This window comes from Narcine bancroftii, chromosome 4 (assembly GCF_036971445.1).
Source record: "Narcine bancroftii isolate sNarBan1 chromosome 4, sNarBan1.hap1, whole genome shotgun sequence".
Classification (NCBI taxonomy): domain Eukaryota; kingdom Metazoa; phylum Chordata; class Chondrichthyes; order Torpediniformes; family Narcinidae; genus Narcine; species Narcine bancroftii.
The window spans coordinates 65,547,701-65,571,542 of record NC_091472.1 but is presented as its reverse complement, the minus strand read 5'-3'; the positions used below and the strand labels follow the sequence as shown (position 1 = coordinate 65,571,542).

General features: G+C 41.8%; 1 protein-coding gene across 6 annotated transcripts in view; it reads left to right on the top strand.

Annotated features, from left to right (window-relative positions):
- The window catches only part of LOC138760645 (EGF-containing fibulin-like extracellular matrix protein 1), a 104,791-nt gene that overhangs the window by 48,132 nt on the left and 32,817 nt on the right, over positions 1 to 23,842 (top strand). For 4 of the 6 annotated variants that reach the window (XM_069931495.1, XM_069931496.1, XM_069931493.1 and 1 more), the window contains one exon: positions 16,674 to 16,751. The exons of the other annotated variants lie outside the window; for them this stretch is intronic. In XM_069931495.1, coding sequence (XP_069787596.1) covers positions 16,674 to 16,751 — 78 coding nt within the window. The remainder of the gene's footprint in view (positions 1 to 16,673; positions 16,752 to 23,842) is intronic. 6 annotated transcript variants of the gene reach the window in all.

The following is a 23,842-nucleotide window of genomic DNA, read 5'->3' as shown; positions in this document are numbered from 1 at the left end:
TATCTTGAACACTGGCACCAGGGAGGCAACATGCCATCCAAGATACTTGATCTCTTCCACAGAACTTCTCATCTGTCCCCCCTTCTATGGAATCCCCTATCACTACAGCTCACCTCTTCTCCTCCTTTCCCTTCTTAGCCCCAGGGTCAGACTCCATGCCAGGGACCTAATCACTGTGGCTTGTCCATGGTAGCCCTCGACCCCCCTCCCCAGTATCCCAAATCCAAAATGGTATTCTTACATATGAACCTTGCCTTTTTTCCCTGTGACAACATTGCCCTCTCACAAAATTTTCTTGCTTGAATTCATAACCTGTTCTTTTTCTGCTTTCTCTGCTATTTAATTCATCCCTCCATTAAACCTTTGGAATGGAGTAAAAATGCACCCTATTCCATAAGAAGGTTATGGATCAATCCACAGTCACACACAAATTTTGATATTTTATTGGTGTGTATTATTGACATTTATTTCAATGCTGCCCACTTAGCATCACCACCTGATGGAAATTTCTGTCCTAATATATTTTCAGGGAAAATAATCATGACCGTTTTTAAATATGATCATTTTATCATCCAAAGCATATCATATAATAATTGCAAGGTTGAAGAGAACTTAAACATAAATTCAGAATAGAAAGCTTTATATTTTAACTGAAGATCCCAAATGAGTAAAGCAACCACAAGTCCACAACGGTGTATGTCATTCTTAATATTTAATGAAAAAACTGCCATGCAGTTTGGGATTACTTGCATGTTTAGAATTTTATTTGTAGATTGTGCCAACCAAAACTAATGTTTCTGAGCTACCAGTACTATGATGACAGAGCACAGAGGAATTTGGCATTGGAAGTATGTCATAAAATAATAAGCTTGTTTGGGTAGAGTTCACTTAATCATAGCAACTGCATCAGGGTAAAAATGTCTTGCTTCCACTGTCTGTGGCAAAAATCGTATGTAATCATGATAGAATTAAGGTTGTAGGTGTAATGCACCTTTTCCACACTCACATATGCACACTTCAGCCAAAGTCACAACATTAAGGATGAATGGAAACCAAGTTTTATTTCTGCTGAGAAATTATTTTTGTTTAGTTTGTGCTGTTTTAAATATTAGGACCCCCCCCCCAACAAAAATCTCTATATACAAAAACCAATAATGCCCTTTCCAAATTGGTAAAACCAACTTACATTTTTAAATGTAACCACAAAATATTTCAAGTATTTATCTGCCAATAAATACCATAGTACCATAGTTGTATAATTATTAAGGTTGGACTGAAAGCCTACAAACTTTAACTGGTTGTAATTGCAAAAAGCTAGATGGGACACATGGAAGGAAATATTTACTCATAATAATTAAATAGATATTTTATGAATACATGAGACAGATAAAGCAGTGCCCCTGCTTTGTATAATGCATCATACTAATGTTTAAAATGAAGGATATGCCAATTTGGCAAATAAATGCATTTCAAATTGTGCATGAATGCCAACTAATTGTCATTGGTCTCAGCCTCAATGCTTCTTTGTCACTTTGTCTGTAATGTTTACTGCAATGCTGTAGCATAGTTCATGAAAGACCACTCATTTACAATGGATTAAACCAGTTGGGGATGCTATCTGACAGAAAATAAAAGATTCACTGACAGAGTGGCAAGGATAAGTGCTTGATGGAGAAGTCATGACATATGGAGACTCTGCCTTCTAGGGGTTGGTGCCTAAATAGTCTTCGTAATCCTAGAAAACAGACTACTGAGGAAACACATAATACCCCTTGAACGTGGGGAACAAGAACAACATAACATAACATAACAATTACAGCACGGAAACAGGCCATTAGACCCTTCTAGTCCGCACCGAACCAAACACCCCTTTCTAGTCCCACCTCCCTGCACAATGCCCATAACCCTCCATCTTCTTCTCATCCATATACCTGTCCAACCTTTTCTTAAATAATACAATTGACTCCGCCGCCACTATTTCTCCCGGAAGATCATTCCACACGGCTACCACTCTCTGAGTAAAGAAGTTCCCCCTCATGTTACCTCTAAACCTCTGCCCCTTAATTCTTAACTCATGTCCTCTTGTTTTAATCTTTCCTCCTCTTAACGGAAATAGTCTATCCACATCCATTCTGTCTATCCCTTTCATAATCTTAAATACTTCTATCAAATCCCCTCTCAACCTTCTACGCTCCAAAGAATAAAGACCCAATCTGTCCAATCTCTCCCCATGCTCCAGATGCTTAAACCCAGGCAACATTCTGGTAAACCTTCTCTGCACTCTCTCCACTCTGTTTATATCCTTCCTATAATTAGGCGACCAGAACTGCACACAGAACTCCAAATTAGGCCGCACCAACGTCTTATACAATCTCAACATTACCTCCCAACTCCTATATTCCATGCAATGATTGATAAAGGCCAGCATACTAAAAGCATTCTTCACCACCCTATTCACGTGAGTTTCTACCTTCAGGAAACGATGTACCGTTACTCCTAAATCTTTCTGCTCTTCTGTATTCCTCAATGCTCTCCCATTTACCACGTATGTCCTATTCCGATTCTTCTTACCAAAATGAAGCACCTCACACTTATCAGCATTAAATTCCATCTGCCATTTTTCAGCCCACTTTTCTAAGCAGCCCAAATCCCTCTGCAATCCTTGAAAACCTTCTTCATTATCCACTATTCCACCTTTCTTAGTATCGTCTGCATATTTACTAATCCAATTCACCACCCCATCATCTAGATCATTAATGTATATAACCAACAACAATGGGCCCAATACAGATCCTTGAGGCACACCACTGGTCACCGGCCTCCAACCTGACAGACAATTATCCACTACCACCCTTTGGCCTCTCCCTTTCAGCCAATGTTCAATCCATTTGACTATCTTAAAATTTATACCTAAAGACTGCACCTTCCTAACTAACCTTCCATGTGGTACCTTATCGAAGGCCTTACTGAAGTCCATATAGACAACATCCACTGCGCTACCCTCATCCACATTCCTAGTCACCTTTTCAAAAAATTCAATCAGATTGGTCAAACATGACCTTCCTCCCACAAATCCATGTTGAGTGCTCCTGATCAGACCCTGTCTATCCAGATGTTTATAAGTACTATCTCTAAGAATTTTCTCCATTAATTTACCTACCACGGACGTCAAACTTACAGGCCGATAGTTGCCAGGCTTCCTCCTTGAACCCTTTTTAAATAACGGAACCACATGCGCAATGCGCCAATCCTCCGGCACTATCCCCATATCTAATGACATTTGGAAAATTACCGCCAGAGCCTCTGCTATTTCCTCCTTCACTTCTCTCAATGTCCTGGGGAAGATCCCGTCTGGTCCCGGAGACTTATCCACCTTTATATTCTTCAAAAGCCTTAAAACTACACCTTTTGTAATCTCTATATTCCCCATATTTACCCAATTTGCTTTTTTTATCTCACATCTCCCAATATCCTTCTCCTTAGTGAATACCGAAGAAAAGAAACTGTTCAATATCTCCCCCATTTCTCTAGGCTCCACACACAGTTTTCCGCTCTGATTTTCTAAGGGACCAATTTTGTCTCTAGCTTTCCTCTTACCATTAACATATTTGTAGAACTCTTTTGGATTAGTTTTCACCCTGCTTGCCATAGTTTTCTCGTACCTTCTTTTAGCTTTCCTAATTCCTCTCTTAAGATTCCTCTTACATTCAATGTATCTTTCAAACATCTCCTTAACTCCATGCTTCTTATATCTAATGTACGCCTCCCTTTTTCTTCGAACCAAGTTTCCAATATTCCTTGAAACCATGGCTGGTTTTCATCTGCAGGGCCCAGATATTGGGTGGTTACTGCTTGCACTGAATGGAATCATGATGTTGCCCAGCAGATGCTGTATCATGAATTTGATGAGTTAAGCCAAATGCCACAATTTAACAAATTATTTAGAAAGTTGTGTTGTTTGTAGACATGCCTTCAACAGAGAAATAAAGTGGTATAACAATAGTACCATTTCCAAGAGTGTGTTCCATTAGATCATTCTCATTTTCTTCAGTGGTAGAATAATACTTATTTTCAGGCAGAACCTCCAGTTTGAGGATAACTTTCTTCTAGTCCATTTCTTTGGATCCTGAGGTGGAATTTGAGAATAACAGAGATTCACAGATTCTGCCACAGGCTGGGCAGATGAAACTAAATGTGATGGTGGGGAGGGGGGGAGGCTTTTTGGCATGTTGTGGACTCCTGCTATTTGGGATTTCCTCCACTCACTCCCATCCAAGAGACTCAGTGTCATCCCATCTGTCCCTTTCTCCATTGTAATGTATCATAAATCAGATATATATATAAAATACATGCACACATGAGGATGCTCTTTATTGACTACAGTTTGGCATTTAACACCATCATCCCCTCAAAACTGATCAGCAAACTCCAAAAGCTGGGACTCAACACCCCACTGTGTAATTGGACCATGGATTCCTCTCCTCCAGACCACAATCAGTGAGGATTGGTAAGAACATCTCCTCCACAATCTCCATCAGTACTGGAGCACCAAAGGGCTGCATTTTTAGGCCCCTGCTTAACTCACTTTACACCTATGACTATGTGGCTCAGTATGACAACAATACCATCTACAAATTCGCTGACAATACCTCAGTTGTATAGAAAGGGGTGATGAGTCAACATACAGGAGGGAGATTGAAAATTTGGCTGAATGATGCACCAACAACCACCTTGCACTCAATATCGCTAAAACCAAGCAGCTGATTGTTGACTTCAAGAAGTGAAAACCAGAGGTGTTCGATCCAGTGATCATTTGGGTGAAGAGGGTGAGCAAATTTTTCTTGGGAATCACTATCTCAAATGATCTTTCCTTGACCCAACACACTAATGACATCAGAGATAGCAGCAATCATCAAGGATCCACATCATTTCACACACGCTCTGTTCTCATTACTACCATCGGGCAAGAGGTACCACCAGGTTCAAGAACAGCTGCTACCCCTCCACCATCAGACTCCTCAACAACAAACTCAATTAGAGACTCATTTAAGGACTCTTGCACTTTAGTGTTTCTTTTTCTTTCTGTATTACACAGTTAGTTTGTTTATATTTATTTACATGTATCTGCTGTGTACAGTTTTTTTTGCATTACCAATATGCCAAAATGTTTGGCCTGGAAGTCAGCCTGAAGAAAACTGAGGTCCTCCATCAGCCAGCTCCCCACCATGACTACCAGCCCCCCCACATCTCCATCGGGCACACAAAACTCAAAACGGTCAACCAGTTTACCTATCTCGGCTGCACCATTTCATCAGATGCAAGGATCGACAATGAGATAGACAACAGACTCGCCAAGGCAAATAGCGCCTTTGGAAGACTACACAAAAGAGTCTGGAAAAACAACCAACTGAAAAACCTCACAAAGATAAGCGTATACAGAGCCGTTGTCATACCCACACTCCTGTTCGGCTCCGAATCATGGGTCCTCTACCGGCACCACCTACGGCTCCTAGAACGCTTCCACCAGCGTTGTCTCCGCTCCATCCTCAACATCCATTGGAGCGCTTACACCCCTAACGTCGAGGTACTCGAGATGGCAGAGGTCGACAGCATCGAGTCCACGCTGCTGAAGATCCAGCTGCGCTGGATGGGTCACGTCTCCAGAATGGAGGACCATCGCCTTCCCAAGATCGTGTTATATGGCGAGCTCTCCACTGGCCACCGTGACAGAGGTGCACCAAAGAAAAGGTACAAGGACTGCCTAAAGAAATCTCTTGGTGCCTGCCACATTGACCACCGCCAGTGGGCTGATATCGCCTCAAACCGTGCATCTTGGCACCTCACAGTTTGGCGGGCAGCAACCTCCTTTGAAGAAGACCGCAGAGCCCACCTCACTGACAAAAGGCAAAGGAGGAAAAACCCAACACCCAACCCCAACCAACCAATTTTCCCTTGCAACCGCTGCAATCGTGTCTGCCTGTCCCGCATCGGACTTGTCAGCCACAAACGAGCCTGCAGCTGACGTGGACTTTTTACCCCCTCCATAAATCTTCGTCCGCGAAGCCAAGCCAAAGAAGAATAAATAATAATTCAGCCTTACAGGAAAAAAATCTCAGGGTTGTACATGATGTACGTACTCTGACAATAAATCTGAAATATTTGAACAGATAGTGAAGTTGTTCGACTTTTCTGGCTAACAGATCACATTCAGTGAAGATGGGTAACAAGATCTCCTCCACAATCACACTCAATATTGGCACTCCTCAAGGATGTGTTCTCAATCCTCTACTTCACTCCCTACGCCCACAACAGTACATCTTATACTGTTTTAACTCCATCTTCAATTTCCCAATGACACCACAGTAGTGAGCCGAATATCAAATAATTCAATAAACAGATTGAAAGTCGAGTAGCATGGTGCCCCCTTCTCTCTCTATCTCTCCTCTCTCTCTCAACCTCAATAAAATGAAGAAAATCATCATTGCCTTCAGGAGAGGAGGTAGAGTCCACACTCCTGTCTACATTAATGCTGGTGACATTGAAAGAGAGAATGGCTTCCAGTTCTTAGGAATAACTATCTCCACTGACTTGACCCAGGATAAGCACATTGGGTGTAATGATTAGTACAACACCTTTACAACACTAGCGATTGGGACCAAGGTTGGAACCACTTGCTGTCTGTAAGGAATTTGTACATTCTCCCCGTGTCTGCATGGGTTTTCCCCAGGGGCTCCTGTTTTCTCCCACCATTTGAAACATTCTGGGGGTGGAGTTTAATTGGATGTAAATTGGCCAGCACAGACTCGTGGGCTGAAATGCCTGTTACCATGCTGTATGTATGTCTAAATGCAACAGTCAAATAAGAGTACCAATGTCTCTAAGAAGATGAAGGATGTTCAGCATGTCCTTTTTGCCCCTCAACAACCTCTAGAGGGGCACCATTGAAATCAGACTTACTGGATGCATCACAGCGAGATATGAGAGCTGCTCAGCTCAAGATCAGAATAAGCTACAGAAGGTTGTGAATACAGGTCAGAACAAAACACAAACTTTCCTCCCATACATGGACTCTATCTACATCTCCCACTGCCTGGAAAAGCAGCCAGCATACTGAAAGATCTATCTCATCTCACACACAAGCCTTTTTCCCTTCTCCCATTGTGATGAAGACTTCAGAGTGAAAACATGCGCCAACCGGCTTAATGATGATTTCTCTCCAGCCTCCCATCCTGCTCCTGATTGATCCCCATAGCAAAGCTATTATGTTGTCCTTTCAATACTAATTGATCTTCCTTTTCATTATAATCCTATACTCTGCGAATTGTTCTCTTTAAATGGCTCTATGAATGTTAGAGATAACCTATTAGTCAGTTTGTAGTAGAACCTTTTTTACAGTGCTAGGTATGTTGTGACAAATAAACTATTTTGAAGGCGACTGAGAACAGCCTTGAAGTATTTTCTTCATCTTGCCTGACATCTCGTGTCACAGAAGGGCTTTGAGTAGAATACATGTGTAGAGCCAGGAAAGTGAATGGTAAGGCCTCTCTACCAGACCGAGTTGAGTGATCATTGCTATTCCACTGATCATAAGCCTGGTGCGTACTGGATTTGATTTCTTGATATTTGAACACTCATACCCCCAGGTGCCTGAAGGCTGTGCAGAGGCACAGAAGGCAGTGGTGAATTTCAATGACAACATCTGCTTTCATTGCTACCACTGGTGCAGATATGGGAGAGCAAGGAGCAGAGACACAGCGCTGTTCTATAGGGTCCTACTAACGAGTGCTTGTGACACGAGCTTAGTACAGATTTTAAACAGCCTGCTAGAGGAGCTGACAGTGATTTTTCGTTATTAAATCCTGTGACCACGGAGGCCAGTGCCCAAGGTGACGATGCCTGTGCTGCACTTTGTACCACGAGAGATTGCAGATTCCAGAGTGCCACAAACCAGTGAAAGGCGCTAGATGTGGGTACACTCCCACCCACCCCCATTGAGGAGAAGCCTGGGAGACAACCCTACAGTGAAGGTAACCTTTATAGCAGACCAGCAAGAGGCTCAGCAGATGAACGTCCCACACTGCTGCAGGCTGTTGACAACTTGCAGTTGAAGGACCATTATAGGTTTTGGCCTGCTGGAGACTGGTTCATGGGATCAGTTATTGGATCTGGATTTGAGCTGGTGTTGAGGTCAAGAAAGGTTCCCAAAAGGTCTCGGGGGCTGATCGAATCAGAGGTTTGGATCTGGAGCTTCAATTGCCAGTGGTTCTCCAGGAATCTGTGAGCACTGCAGAAGCACTGCAGGTGAATCCATGAACACTCAACGTCCTTGAAGGGACTCTCTTTTGCTTCTCTTTCTCTTATTGTTAGGTGCACTAGGCAATGCTCATACATGATAATAAAAGGGATTTTTGAACTTCGAACTTTTGAAGTTTGAAGATATGGGACGTGAGCAGTTTTCATTGGGCAGCAGGGTTAGGGTAGCAGTTATTAGAGCACCAGCAACCCAAGTTTGATTTCTGACACTGTAAGAAGTTTCTTCTCATGATCTTCCTGGTTTTTCTCCAGGTGCCCCAGTTTCCTCCCACCCTCCAAAAGTGTACTGAGTTGTAGGTTAATTAGGTCTAATTGGGTGGCATGGATTTTCAATGACCAGAACACCTTCTACCATGTGCATTTTTGTAAATATTTATATACATCTTCTCATGCTGTTTGGTGGAAGAATGAATGATGCCTTGGAGCTCAGTTTCCAATAGTATACATGTGTAAGCACCAACTACATACAAAATATTAATGCTGAAGTCAGCATATCTTGACCCACCTGTCCCTTTCAGCCTGTAGATTAATTGCGCTGCAGCAGAAAAGTGGGAAGCTTGTTAAAGATGAGATGCAGTGTTGGGAAGAGGATGTGTGTGATGGTACAACCTTGCACTGGGATTGTTTCTACATGACAATCCCCAATCTGTGTGTATTATCTCTCTTCTTTCTCTTTTGAACCTGTAGACCATTCCATTGATTTGACATTGGTTACATGTATCTTGTTTTACTTACATCCATTAGAACAGTCTTCCTATAGTCCTGCTGAACTGAACAGTACAAGAAATGCACGTGGCCCAGATATTCCATTTTGCAGATTATAAACAAATTTGCTCGACCTTAACTTTGCTCATTTTTTTTTCACTATTTCATTCCACTGATTAGGCATAGATAAAGGGTAACCTGAACAATGGGAATTGCAGTCAATGTTCTCACAGTACTTTGGTTGACAGTTATATTTGTGTCTTGACAGACTGTTTCTCTTGATTAATTTTTCTGCAAACAGACTCAGGCAGATCATAATTTTGGCTAACGTTCAGATTTACTAAAAGAAACTTATATTTGTTACTACTTGATTAGAAATTAAAGTTGGAAAATGGTCCAAAGCATGTTGAGACCTAAGCAATTAGTAGAAAGGTTTACAATATGTATGTGGAGTTATACCTATATCAAACTACTTTTCATTGATTACACCATCATCCCCTCAGTACTAGTCAGCAAGATTAAAAATCTGAGCCTCTGTACCTCTCTCTGCAACTGAATCCTTGACTTCCCCATCGGAAGATCACAGTCAATGCGGGCCATTAACAACATCTCCTTGCCGCTGACAATCATGACTTTGTGGCCAAGCACAATTCATATGTCATCTACAAATTTGCCAATGACTCAATAGTGGTCAACAGAATCAGATAGCAATGAGGAGATGCACACGAGTGAGATAGTTGAGTGGTGTCACAACAAAAAGTTTTCAGTCAACATTAGTAAAACTAAGGAATTGATTGTGGACTTCAGGAAGGGGAAGCCAGAACATAAACTAGAGGGGTCAGCAGTGGAGAGGGTAAGAAAATTCAAATTCCTAGGTGTCAATGTGATGCGCTATTGAGCAGAAAAGCAGACACAAAACATAAAGTCTGTTCTACAGGCTTTATTCTACATAAACCCACAGAGCTGGCTTTGAGGGTGCTGTGCTGGCTCTGAGACTGACCTCGAGGGGCCAGATCCGGAGGGTGATTGGCAGCCAACCAGGTGGGGCTTGGTCCTTTCAAGTCAGCTGATTGACAGCCAGTCAGGTGTTGCCTTGTCCTCCAGTGTTCTTCTGCAGGTACACAGGTTGCCCCCTGCAGTAGCCTAGTGGTGTCTCACCACATTCACCCCCATGTTCTACAAAAGCCACAAACATATATACATTATTTAAAAGTTTAGACAGTCCGGCGGCCGTCGGATTCTCTGCGACCTTCGCAGGATTGGCTCCTAGTCAAAGGTCTGCGAGGGTTAGTGGGGCTAGTCAGGAGGGGTGGGGGGGCAGAAGCGGCTGGCGTGGTGTAGCGTGGTGGGCAGCTGAAGTTGAAGTGTGTGTGAGGCATTGGATGGGTGGGGGAATCAGGTTCACCCCCACGGTTGGAGTGAGTCTGGGGTGCCCAAGGTGGTCTTGGGTGTCCCACAGCTGTCTGGGATCAGGGTAGTGTGTCAGGTCGGTGTGGTCCTGGGATGAAGAATGCTGTTGTGCTGTAGTGGGTGCTCCTGCTGGTGTCAGGTCCCTGGTTGAGACAGTGTCCTCCCTCCTGCTGCTGAACCTAATGTAGGCGTAGTTATGGTTTGCGTTCTTGACCAGGGGTTTGGCCTTGTGGGCCTGCATATATCTTTGCAGGAGCACCGGTCCCGGGGACGTGAGCCATGGTTGGAGTGATGTTCCCGTCACTGAGGAACGAAAACAAGCGTTCGTGAGAGGTCTCATTGGTAGCTGTGCACAGCAGAGACCTGATGGCATGGAGCACCTCAGGGAGGGCGTCCTGCCAGTACTCTATGAACCACCCCTTAGACTTAATGGCCAGGAGGACTGCCTTCCAGATGACCCCATTTTCGTGCTCCACCTGTCCTTCACCTCTTGGGTTCTTACTAGTCATGCGACTAGTTACAATGCCCCTTGCTGACAGGTACTGGCGCAGTTCCTCACTCATGAAGCTAGACCCCCGGTCACTGTGGATGAATGCAGGGGTAGCCGAACATGGTGAAGATCTGTGTCAGTGCCCTGATGACGGTGGCCGTGGAGGTGTCCGGGCATGGGATGGCGAAAGGGAAGTAGATGTACTTGTCTATGACCGCAAGGAAATAGACATTCCAATTTATAGAAGGCTGGAGACCCTTGAAGTCTATGCTGAGGCACTCAAAGGGCTGAGTGGCCTTTACAACGAGGGCCTGGAGTGGGCGGAAGAAGTGGGGCTTGCATTCCGCACAGACCTGGCATACTTCAGTCATGATCCTGACATCCCTGATGGTGTACAGGAGGTTTCAGGACTTGATAAAGTAGTATAAGCAGGTGACACCCCAGTGGCAGAAGGACTCATGTAGAGCCTGCAGCTGGTCATCGTGGAGCGATGCGCAGGTCTGGGAGAGGGAGTCGCTAAACTTCCCTGGATGGTAGTGGATGTTGTAGCTGTACGTTGCCAGTTTGACTCTCCAACATCTCCAAGATCTTATTGTTCTTGATTTTGCCTTTGGTGTTGAACATAAAAGCCACTGCACGCTGGTTGGTTAGGAGGGTGAACCTCCTGCTGGCCACGTAGTGGCGCCAGTGGCAGACCACTTCCACAATCGCCTGGACCTCCTTTTCAATGGCAGTGTACCCTAGCTCAGAACCGTGGAGAGTCCTGGAGAGGAAGGCAACAGGGCGCCCCTCTTGGTTAAGGGTAGCGGCGAGAACCACATCAGAGGCATTGCTCTCCACCTGGTAGGGGGAGTCCTCATCCATGGCATGCGTCGTGGTATCTGCAATGTCCTACCTGATGCACGTGAAGGCTGCCTGCGCCTCGGGTGGAAAAGAAAATGTTGTGGCCTGGGCGAGTGGGAGGACCATGTCCGAGAAGCAAGGAACCCACTGTGAGTAATAGGAGAAAAGGCCAAGGCATCTGTGGGGGGCCTTGAGCATGGGGGGAAGGGGCAGCTCCATTAATGGGCGCATCCATTCTGGATCCAGGCCGATGACATCATGTGCCAAAATGTACCCCAGGATGGCGAGGCGGGTTGTGCTGAACATACACTTCTCTTTATTGTAAGTGAGGTTCAGCTCCTTGGCTGTGCAGAGAAATTTATCCAGGTTTGCATTGTGGTCCGGCTGGTCATGGCCATAGATGGTGATATTATCCAGGTACGGGAAAGTTGCCTTTAGCTTGTACCAGTCTACCATACAATCCATCTCCTGCTGGAAGATGGAGACTCCGTTTGTGACCCCAAATGGAACGGCGGAACTGGTAGAGGTGTCCATCCACCTCGAAGGTGGTGTAAGACTTATTCTGCGTGTGGCTGGGACTGGGTAGGAGGGGGGCTATTCATAGAGGGCCGCTGAGCTGCTGGCAAGCTTTGAAAGGCATACTTTAGCGAAATGGCCTTTCTTGCCACATCTTGAGCAGTACTGATTTCTGACCAGGCAGTCTTGGCGCGATTGTCGATCTGACCCACACTGGGACCCACAGTACTTACAAGGGCGTGGGACGCCCGCAACAGCGATATTCTTGTCCACCATCTGGTTTTGGGCCACAGCTGTAGTCTGTCCTGACCATGTGGAGACCTGGGGAAGCCTGGAGTTGAAGGCTTTGGTGTGCAGGACTTCTGCCTCTAGGGATCAGACTACCTCCCCTGTTTTGGCCAGGAAGTAGATATTATCCTCCAGCAGCTTCTGCCTGATGGCTCTTGAGCATAGACCCTGGAAGCAGGCAACTTTGATCAACCTTTCGACCTCCCTTTTGTTCATCCCGGGCTCTGCCAGGCATGGTCGGCCTACCTCACCTAGGGCTCCCAAGTAGGACTCAACCATCTCTCCGGGCTGCTGGGCATGAATACTCAGAAGGTACCTTGCGAAGACCACGTTTGTGGGAGGTTTATATATAGTTTCTAGGGTGTTCATTGCTTCAGAGTACTCAGTGCAGTCTTTGAGGGCCTGGAAAGCTCGGGGACCCAGCTTCAAGCAGAGTAAGATGAGCCCTTTTTCTGTCAGAGTCGAGGATGTCATCGGCATGTGCCTCGATGATCACTTCAACTGTGTGCCTCCAGGTTTTGAAGCGTGCCTGTGCTTCCGGATAATGTGGGTTGACTTAAAGGTTTCCAGCGCTCAGGAGCTTCTCCATTACAGCTTCAATTTTATGTAGAATAAATTGTGATGTGCTGTTAAGCGGAAAAATAGACACAAAATATAAAATCTGTTCAACAGGCTTTATTCCTCATAAACTTCCACAGAGCTGGCTGTGAGAGTGCTGTGTTGGTTCTGAGACTGACCTCGAGGGGCCGGATCCAGCTTATATCCCGGAGAGTGATTGGCAGCCGACCGGGTGGGCTTGGTCCATTCAGGTTGGCTGATTGACAGCCGGCCAGATGTTGCCTTGTCCTCCAGTGCTCTTCTGCAGGTACACAGTTTGCCCCCTGCAGTCGGCTAGTGGTGTATCATCACAGTCAACATTTCTGAAGATCTATCCTGGGCCATCATGTTGATGCAATTATGAAGAAGGCACATTAGTGGCTATATTTAATTTGTCCTCAAGGACTCTTGCAAATTTCTACAGTGTACTGTGGAGAGCATTCTGACTGGTTGCATCACTGTCTGGTGTGGAGGTGGCAATACACAGGTCAGGAACAGGCTACAGTGGGTTGTAAACTCTGCCCCCGCCATCATGTCATTGCTCTTCAGTCTATTAAGGGCATCTTTAAGAGACAGTGCCTCAAAAAAGCAGTTTCTATTATCAAGGACCCTCACCTTTTCTTACTGATACCATTAGGAAGGAGATACAGAAGCCTGAAGATACACACTCAATGTTAGAAAAACAGCTTCTTCCCCTCTGCCATCAGATTTCAGAACAGACAATGAACCTATGGACACTATTTTTTTAATCTTAAATACAAGAATTGTAATTTATAGTAATTTTGCACCTTGCTCTGCTCAGTATTGCTGCCACAGAATAACAAATTTCATAACACGTTCATGACAATAAACCCAATTCCTGATCCTGATTTGTAAATAAAAATGACACTCATTTCTAACTTTTCCTTTTCCTGTTCATTTTTTCTGATATCTATTAAACTAACTAGACAAACCTTATTTTAAGTGGTATCATTAATGAACTCTGAATTGAAAATTGCAACCAGTTCATCGTCTTTCTGAAATACTTCTTCACACTGAGTGGTGAGAGTATGGAACGAGCTTCCAGCTGAAGTGGTAAATGCGGGCTCAATGTTAACATTTAAGAAGAATTTGGACAGGTACAAGGATGGGAGAGGTATGGAGGTCTATGTGCTGGATCCAATCAGTGGGACTAGGAAAAGAGGTGGTTCGACACGGACCAGAGGGGCTGAGGTGGCCTGTTTCTGTGTTGTAATTGTTCTGTGGTTCTGTGAATGAAGGAATGGTCTTCTAATTGTCCTTGTGGAAAATTCCACCTCAGTTAATGTGTGAAAGGAAAGAGGCAATTACCCTGCTAAAAGTTCTTTTCTTGACATAGCATGAGGCAACTGAGATTCAATCAACATGAGGTTGATTGAAAGCAGAACCAACCTTATCCATATATCAAACCTTGAAAGCAATGATTTTGTATATTTAATCAATTATGCATTTCTTTTTTTTTTATTTAGAATAACTAACATCTTTGTTGCTAGAAATTTGGTCTTTTTGTGGTTTTCATCACAGGTATTCATAAACTAGAGTGTTCCTACGGAACTTTTCGTAAGTTGAAATGGCTTAAAGTGAAGAAGTGATTACTATTGATTTCTATGGGAAAATTTTTGAATGTTCCCAGACCCAAAAAATAACCCACCAAATCATACGAAATAACACATAAAACCTAAAATAACACGAACATATAGTGAAACCAGGAATGATATGATAAATACACAGCCTATATACAGTAGAAATAATGTACATACAGTGTAGTTTCACTTATCAGAATCAGGAAGGCAGTGTATTTTGACAGCTCCGCCGGCCACCCTGTGACTACCCCACCGGTCACCTTGTGACGGCCCCTTTCCTGTGTGAGAAAATGATAAGCAACAGTAAGGAAAATATTGGATGGATAGTCTGATCTGAGTACAGACACAATTCATCCTCAATTCATAAGCCATTGATTTAAGCAACTCTTCTTGTATTTGTTATTCAGTGCAGCTCTCAGTATTTAATCCACCATTAACAGAGAACTACTTGTTCTGATTCTGAAATCTGACTTCAGAAGACCTGAGGTTTAGTCATGTAAACCTATTTGTTAAAGATGGAGAAGAAGTGATTTTTTTTTAAACAAAGCCTTTTGCACATATGCCTAGTCCATATGGATAATATCCTGCAAAATCGGTTTGACTGTCTCATCTATGCACATACAATTTCTTGTACACTTACTTTATGCTAGTGCCCTTCCAATTAAGCAAGCTATCTGCCACCTAGAAATTTATTTGGTTAATAAAATGAATATTTGAAGAGGTTTCTAAGTACTTTGTTTAAAAATAGATGGAAATAAAGTGAATAGAGAGGTGTACAAAAAAAAGGACAGTGCTTCCAGAAACAGTAAAATAAAAGATTTCCATAATGTTGGGTGGATTTGAATTACAAGTCATGGAAAGTAGATCGTAATCTGAATGGGATTAATCAATCTGGAAGCAATTTGCTGAGGAAAGGGTTGTTGATGTTGATGTGAATTTGAGGAGATAACCGACAAACAAGTGGAGCAATAAAAAAATGGTCAGCATTTTTAAAGAATGTTCATTTTCACATCTTTCAAATGACAATGTTGTAAATGGCCTGCTTATTGAGAAATGTAAAAGAACAATAGACCTAAGGGAAGAACTGTACCCTTAGAATATTATGAATCAATGACATAATTTTGAGTTTTTGCTCTGCCAGCTCACCAATATCCATTTATTTCCTTTATAAATGTATTTCCAAATAGGCAACGTTACTACAAAGAGCAAGATAACAATTATGATTTTACCAGAAGCTTTCAGAGCTTTGAGATATAATTCAAGTTTTCAAGCACATATTTTGCATTGAATAAAAATAAATTTGCTATGTTCCACGCTGCTGCTTAAATTGTAAAACTTGTTTCAGTACTCTAACGTGAAAATGAATTTAACCATCTGGCCTTTGTTTCTGGCACACTGGAATTTTTTTTGACAAACGTGCATTGACCAGTTCTCATTGAAATTTTGGAAGTTTATAAAATGTTGCATTTTAGAGATTTGTGAACATTTTATTTCCCTAAATTACCTCCTGGGTCTGCAATTGATGGTATTCAAAGCTAATCCTGTCAAATACCATCTACTCAAGGTCCAATTGGATTTGTTAACTGGAACTCACACTTGCCCAGTATCCAGAGGATTTGTTTACCCAGACTGCAGGCTCCAGCTGTGGCATTTTTCCAAAATTACATAACTCTTGCTTTGTGTATATTATCCAAGGAAACTAAAAATAATTTTGTAGGAAGAAAAATGTAATAAAAGCACAAAATTGAAGAATACAGTTCATCAAAACCCAACTCATATGCAGCCACGTAAAATAAAAATAAATTCATATTAGGATACACCTTTTTATAAATTGCAATTTAATTTCATATTACATTAGTACACACCAGTACTAACAACTGTCACACATACATCCAAGATGCTGTTTTCAGATTTTGTCTTGGAAGTTAGACACTTCTCCATGGAGAAAAAGAGATTTTGGACAGCCAGTTCTTCCCCTGTACCCAAAGGTTAGTGCAACATTTTCATTGTTATAGAAATTGTTTAGAATTGTTTTTCTGTGCTAGTGGTAAAAGAAATGTTTAAAAATTAGTTTAGATATACAGCACGGTAACAGATCATTTTGGGCCACGAGTCTGTGCTGCCAAATCCATGCCACCCAAATAACACCTCATTAACCTACAACCCCAATATATTTTGAACAGTGGGAAGAAACCGGAACCCCTGGAGAAAACCCATGCAGACATGGGGAGAACGTACAAACTCCTTACAGTCAAGGCGGGACTCAAACCACGGTCTGGTGCCGATCGCTGGCGCTTTAAAGGTGTTTCACTAACCACTACACCAACTGTGTCACCCAAAAACATACTGAGGTGTAGGTTAATGGAGTGTAAATTGGATGGTACAGACTCTTAGGGCCAAATTGGTCTGTTACAGTGTTGTATGTCTAAATTTTTTTTAAATTAACATTTTTAGAGAAACAGATCAATAGCAGACCCATGAGGGAACTTAGTGAAAGGAAAATTTAGCAAATCTCTCAAATGCAACACTTTATAACAAGATGCCTATGTTAATTGAATATTTTCCAAGTAAATTGAGTGCTCTAACACTATATGGAAAGTGCATGATAGGACAATTCATTAATAGCTTCTGAACCATAGCTGTTGATTAACCAGAATTCAATGTGATCACTGAATATACAAACTGAAATTTCAATTTATTTCTATCTTCAAGTTCAAATTTATTTGTCATCCAATTTTACCAGCTCAAACTGATGAAACTGTGTTCTCCAGTCCATGATGCAAAAAAGTACGAAACATGCATGGAGTCATATGAATGATACATCTGCACACTACATATGTTCATGTATTAAAATAAATATTCTTAATAAATAGTAGAATCATGGAGTTATTTTAGCAGTCATTCAACAATGTAACTGCTCATGGATAGAAGCTGTTCCTCAGCCTGGTGGTTCTCGCTCTGATACTTCTGATTCCTTGTTACAACAGGAGTATCTGAAAGATGCTATGTGCAGAGTAGAGTCCCCTCTGATTTTGCAAGCCATATTTAAACAACTATCCTGGTAAATCCATCGATGGGGAGAGGGCCACCCCAGTGATCCTCTCTGCTAGTGTTATGGTCCTGTGGATTGTCCTCCAATCCGATGTTCTACAGCAAGCATACTACAGTGTGATGCAGTCAGACAGGACGCATTCGACAGAGCTCCAGTAAAACGCTGACAGAATGGTGGCTGGAAGCCTCAGCCTTCTAAGGAAGTGCAGTCACTGTTGCGCCTTCCTAACAAGTGAGAAGATGTTATGTGTCCAGGATAGATCACTTCTTAAGTGGACCCAGAGGAACTTGGTGCTCTCCACTCTCTCCCCTACCCAGTTTTAAATGTGTAGTTGAGGGTGGTTGACCCTGGTCCTCCAAGAAAAAAAAGTAGAAGTAAATAAAACTCCTGAAATGAATTTTTTTAATTTAAATTTAGACGTACAGCACAGTAACAAGCCATCTCGGACCATGAGTCCATGGTGCCCAACTTACACCCAATTAACCTCCACCCCCCCCCCCCCAATACATTTCAAACGGTGGGAAGACACCAAGTATAGACAGTGAAGGATTCAAACCCTAGTCCTCATCACTGACACTGTAGAGGTGTTGTGCTAACTGCTATGCCAACCATGCCGCCCTAGCAGTGTGATTAGAGGGCGTGTAGGGTGATCTTCCGATCTGCTTCAATGGTCTCATTCAGTTGGAACTCAAAGTTTAAACTTTCTTAATTGAAGGAAGTATCAGACATCAGAAGCTATATCTGAACCATGTCCAGAATGTTGACTTTTTTTGCCCAATGACATTGTAGTGAAAAACAAATTAATTTTCTTTCATACACCTTTGTGATCTAAGAAATAACAATTTATTTCCTTGTGGGAACTCTTTTCATTCTACAGCACAGACTGCTTCTTCTGTAGTATAGAAGTGCCCAGACCACCACATATGAAGGTTGATTTTCAACTTCTCACCTGGCATTAAAGTTGGCACTGGAAATCAAGTTGTTTCTATAATAGATGGCACATCCATAGCACCAGTATTATGCCTGGAGTGAATTGAAAATTGACAATATTTTCAGACTTCTCAGATAAGACTGGACTATCTTGATGTCTTGCAAAATGGTCTTGCTTTCCATTTGTTCACTCAGTTGACAGGTCTGAAGTAAATTTGAGAACTTCAATAGGTAGTTAAAAAAAGTATTCCCAGAATAGTTACCTTGAACTGTATCAGTTCATTATTTGAAAAGCAGATTAAATAATTTTCTATTTTGGAACAATCAAGAAGATTTTTGAAACTAAATTAATGCTTGACTGTGGAATGCCATTGGTTAATGTAGAATCGAACATTTAGGTGATATCCTCAACTTTCACAAGGTGTTGGGCATTTGGCCCTGCAAAACTGCTCCATCACAGCTGATATTTTACGTCAGTGCACTTTCCTGTACTGACTCCATATCCTAAGGCTTCTTGCGTATCTAAATATTCTTGGATAATTGAGGAGTCACTTCACCTACATTTATAATTTTTGAACTTTCATGATTTTAATGAATGCCTGGACTAGGAGTCATGTCAAGGAATTGACATACTACATATTATATACAGGATACAAGCACAGTTGTTCCAAACTGAATTTCCTCACATTCAGTTTTTTGTATCTACACTCTATGATCCTACATTTATAATCATTGCTCATTACTGCACTTAAATACCGTACATGCTCTGTTCTTCAGCTGAACATAAATGTGTATTGAGAAAATAACACTTCAAATAATTTCTTTACCTACACTCAGACATACAGCGTTTAAATGTGGCTCAAAAATAACCATGACTCAGTAATTTACTGAAATACCAGTCACCAAGTGACTTTTGGCAGGATGACCAGAATTAAACAGGGTGATTCAGTTAGTGGATTCATTTTTCAATAACTCACCAAGCTCAAATAATTCACTCCTTGTGTAACCTAGGGGCTGAAATTCCCTGAGCAACTGAGGTTGCTGGCACACATTGCTTGAGTGGTACAGCCCAAAACTTTTTGAACAACTTTCTCAGTGGGAAATATCTTCAAATAACTAGCAAGCCCAATGAGAAAAGAAAATTCTAGACAATAGATCAATATAAATTAAAAATTTAACTTCAGACTAATCTCATAAAGAGGAGAAATGTATAGTTCAGTCTATATCTGCCATCTAAATATACCTCAGCTACTAACAAGCTGTGGAAATGGAGAGAGTAAATGTAAATGGTGAAATAAAACTGGTTGATGAAGAAGCATTTTCACTCCACACATTTACAACAATAAAATTTAAATGCATCTCAAATGTAGATGAGTTTGGCAGAGCAGCACATTACAGAAATCTCCTGAGAGAGCAAAAGGGCAGCATTCAAATTCATCTGGTTGTATATATATAACCTGACAAAACAGCTCTCTCCAGACACACAAAAACACACAATACACAGTACATAATGAGCACACAAATAAAATAAATATATATAAATGTTTGGGATGATTTACATGGTTACACAGCCTGCAGAAAGAAGCTATTACCAAGCCTGGCAGTCCTGAATTGATGCTCCTGTACCTCCTTCTTGATGGTAGTAAGTTATAGGTATTGTGTGCTAGATGGAAAGGGTTTTTTGATAATTTCTGAGCCCTATATAGACAAAGCTCCCAATAAATATTGCCAATAGAGGAAAGGTGATCTTCTTGGCTGTTTTAATGATCTTTTGTATAGATTTCCAATCTGATGCTTTACATTTACCATACCACGTAGTGATGCAGTCAGGCAGGACACTCTCAAATGTGCTCTTGTAAAAGGTTGTCAAGATGGGGCCAGCAGCCTTCCCCTCGTCATCCTCCTTAGGAAATATTGGCGCTGCTGTGCCTTGCTGACTAATGAGGAGGTGAAATGATTCCAGGTTAGGTCATCCTTTATATGCACAGCAAGGAACTTTGTGCTCTTTACGCTCTCCACAACAGAACCGTTGATGTGCAGAGGAGAATGGTCGATCTTCATCCTCCTGAAATTCACAATCTCTTCCTTTGCTTTGTAGTCTTGTTATTCCAAACAGCAAATAGAATGTACAATACACTCCTAGAGATATCGAACAATGACTGGAAAACGTAACGAAAACTGCCAAGTGCCATGAAAACAAAATCAGCAACATGCTTTCCACTCACCAGGGTGACCAGGGTGATGGGGCTCTTTTATGATATTGGCTGCATTCTTGAGACAGTAGAGTTAGTGGATGGGAGGTTGGAGCCGATGATGGGCCTGACTGTGTTTGCTATCTTCAGTAGCCTAACTACAATCACAGCATTTGCAGACTTTTGTATTTTACACCTTCTGCAGCCTGTTGTATTCCAATATGGGTTTCTAATGTGAAATGGGTGACAGTGAATTGAATGATACTGAATTGTCTATCAATTGCCAGCCATTTATACATCTCAGACCCTTTTTCAGTCGAAAATCAAATGAGCTGATTTGCAATCACTGGTTTTGTTCAAAATCATCTCAAAAGGTTTTAATAAGCAGAATGATTTCAGGATTAATACTCATTTAAAGGCTAAATCCCAACCAGGTTTTCTTTGCCATGTCTCTAATTTGTACAAAGGTATCAGAAGTAACCTACAGTTTCTTCAGACAATTTTTATGTGTGTTACCTTTGTCAAGCCTAGGCAAACTTTCCTCATATTAATACTCTGGAAACCCTCTAGTTCTTACTCCAAGAGGATTTCTAAGTTTTACATTTCGATACAATATTACTTAGGGATAGTGATGGGAGAAAATAAAATTAAAATCAGGCAAGACAGAACATAATCATCTTCCCGTTTTGTTTCCAGACATGACCATTTTCAGATACCCCATCATAAACATTCTTGTGCTCAATGTTGCCTTTTAAAAATGTAGACATACAGGACTTTCAGCCCTCAAGCTCTTGCTGCCCAATTGACCTGCAACCTGGTACATTTTGAAGGGTAGGAGGAAACCAGAGCATCTGGAGGAAACCCACACAGACACAGGGAGAATGTACAAACTCCTTACAGACATAGCCAGCTTCAAACCCTGATCGCTTACGCTGTAACAGCATTGCGCTAACTGCTACACTAACCATACTTCCCTTTAATGCTGTACCAACCAAAATCCAGCACAAAATAGCCTGCTTAATTGATTTCCCATCCATCTCCCTAAATATTCCTCCTCTCCATTACCAGCACACCATATCATGACCTGTAAGAATATCGCTGAGTCTTTAATGCTGGGTTCAAATCTGGAAAATTTCTACAAGACATCATTAAAGCAGTACCTTCAACAGGTACAGTGCAGTTCGATTGGTGTAGCAGTTGGCGCAATGCCTTTACAGTGGAAGCGATCAAGACCGGGGTTCAAATCCCACACTATCAGTAAGGAATTTGTACATTCTCCCCCTGTCTTTGTGAATTTTCCCTGAGGGCTCAGGTTTCCTCCCACCATTTAAAAATTTACAGGGTGCTTAGGTCAATTGGGTGTAATTGGGTGGCACGGCTTGTGGGGTGAAATGGCCGGTTACCATTCTGTATGTCTAAATTTATTTAAAAATTTAAAAGGACCACAGTGGTTCAAAAGGGTTGAGCAATAAATGCTGGACATTTCAGTTACACCCACATCTTGAAAATGATTTTTAAAATCTATATAAGAGTACTTGAAGCTGAAGTGGACAAACTGGAAAAGACATAAGTCAGGTTTTGTGCCTTGTGGAATCAGGAACTTTGGACACATTCCAGAGCCCTTGAGAGTTTTAGCACAGATCACAATAAGCATTTGGCAATTAAAGCAGGATATGAACGATCTTAAATTCTGTGGCTTATTTCTTCCCCTCTTTTCCAGTTTCTGTTCTTGCACAACAATTACAATTCATTAGAACTGTTCATATTTTAGGGAAATCTGCAGAAATTATTTGCAGACATTTGCTCATTTAATTTGAGAATAAAAATGGTGCTTGTACTTTGGAGTCCTTCGGCTACATGGCTCATTACTCCTGGACAGCTGTTTGTTCCAGATAATTAGGGGTTGGGCTTCTGAAGTACACAAAAGAGGCCATAAAAATAAATGCATTTATCAACTAACATCAAAGTGGTGTCAATCATAAGTATCCAGCAGGAAAATTCTCAAACCCAGCGGTAGCATAGGAACTGGCATTTCAATTATGAGATTTTAGAGGAATGTATCTGGTTCCAACAAAGATAAAGAACATGACTTCAGCTAGAAAATTTTGTGGAATGGCAAATTCTATGGTGTTAGAGGAAATACTGTCTCAGTCAATCAAATCACCCATTTTCCAATGTGAGGAGAGTTTTGTTTTTTTTTTGACATCTGAACATTGTCCCAAACAGGTTCAAATGGCAATAAAAGTTTACAAAATGTTAATATTCCCTTTTAATCCCATGGAAGCCATTAATTCCAATCATCTGGCTTTTTGAACACCAAATATTAACATCTATGTCCACAGAAATTTGTTATATTTTCAATAGATCTTCATTCCCAACTCCTTGTGATAGTGCTATGAGAATTTTACACGTTCTATTTATTACAATAATTAGAGTAAACTGGTAACTACCATTTTGTTTCCATGTCACCATTTCACCAGTTCCAGGTATTCACTTAAAGGAAATTCATCATAAAACTAGAAATGTGAATTGAGCATGCCATTAGATTCCTTACAGTAAGGTTCCTGTTCAAGGATACATTTCCTGGAGCCAGCAATATATGTTTTGCACTGTCTCTCAAACTGAGGAAACAGCTTGGAAGGTCAACAGCTGTTTTTTTTTTGTTTCAAGGTAGAATTCACTGACGATGAAAGCAAGTTCACAAAGTTTAAGTTGATTTGTCACAAAACATCCAGTACAGTGAGAAGGGTTCTTCTGTGAAACGATTGACAGTTCAGCTCTATCAATTATACAGCTGCGCAAAGAGCACAATTACAGAGTATAGGATTGCAATGAAAGGAAACATCAGTTAGCATCAAGCAACAGCAGCAGTAATAGGTTCATTCAGGAGCCTGAAGTATGTGGG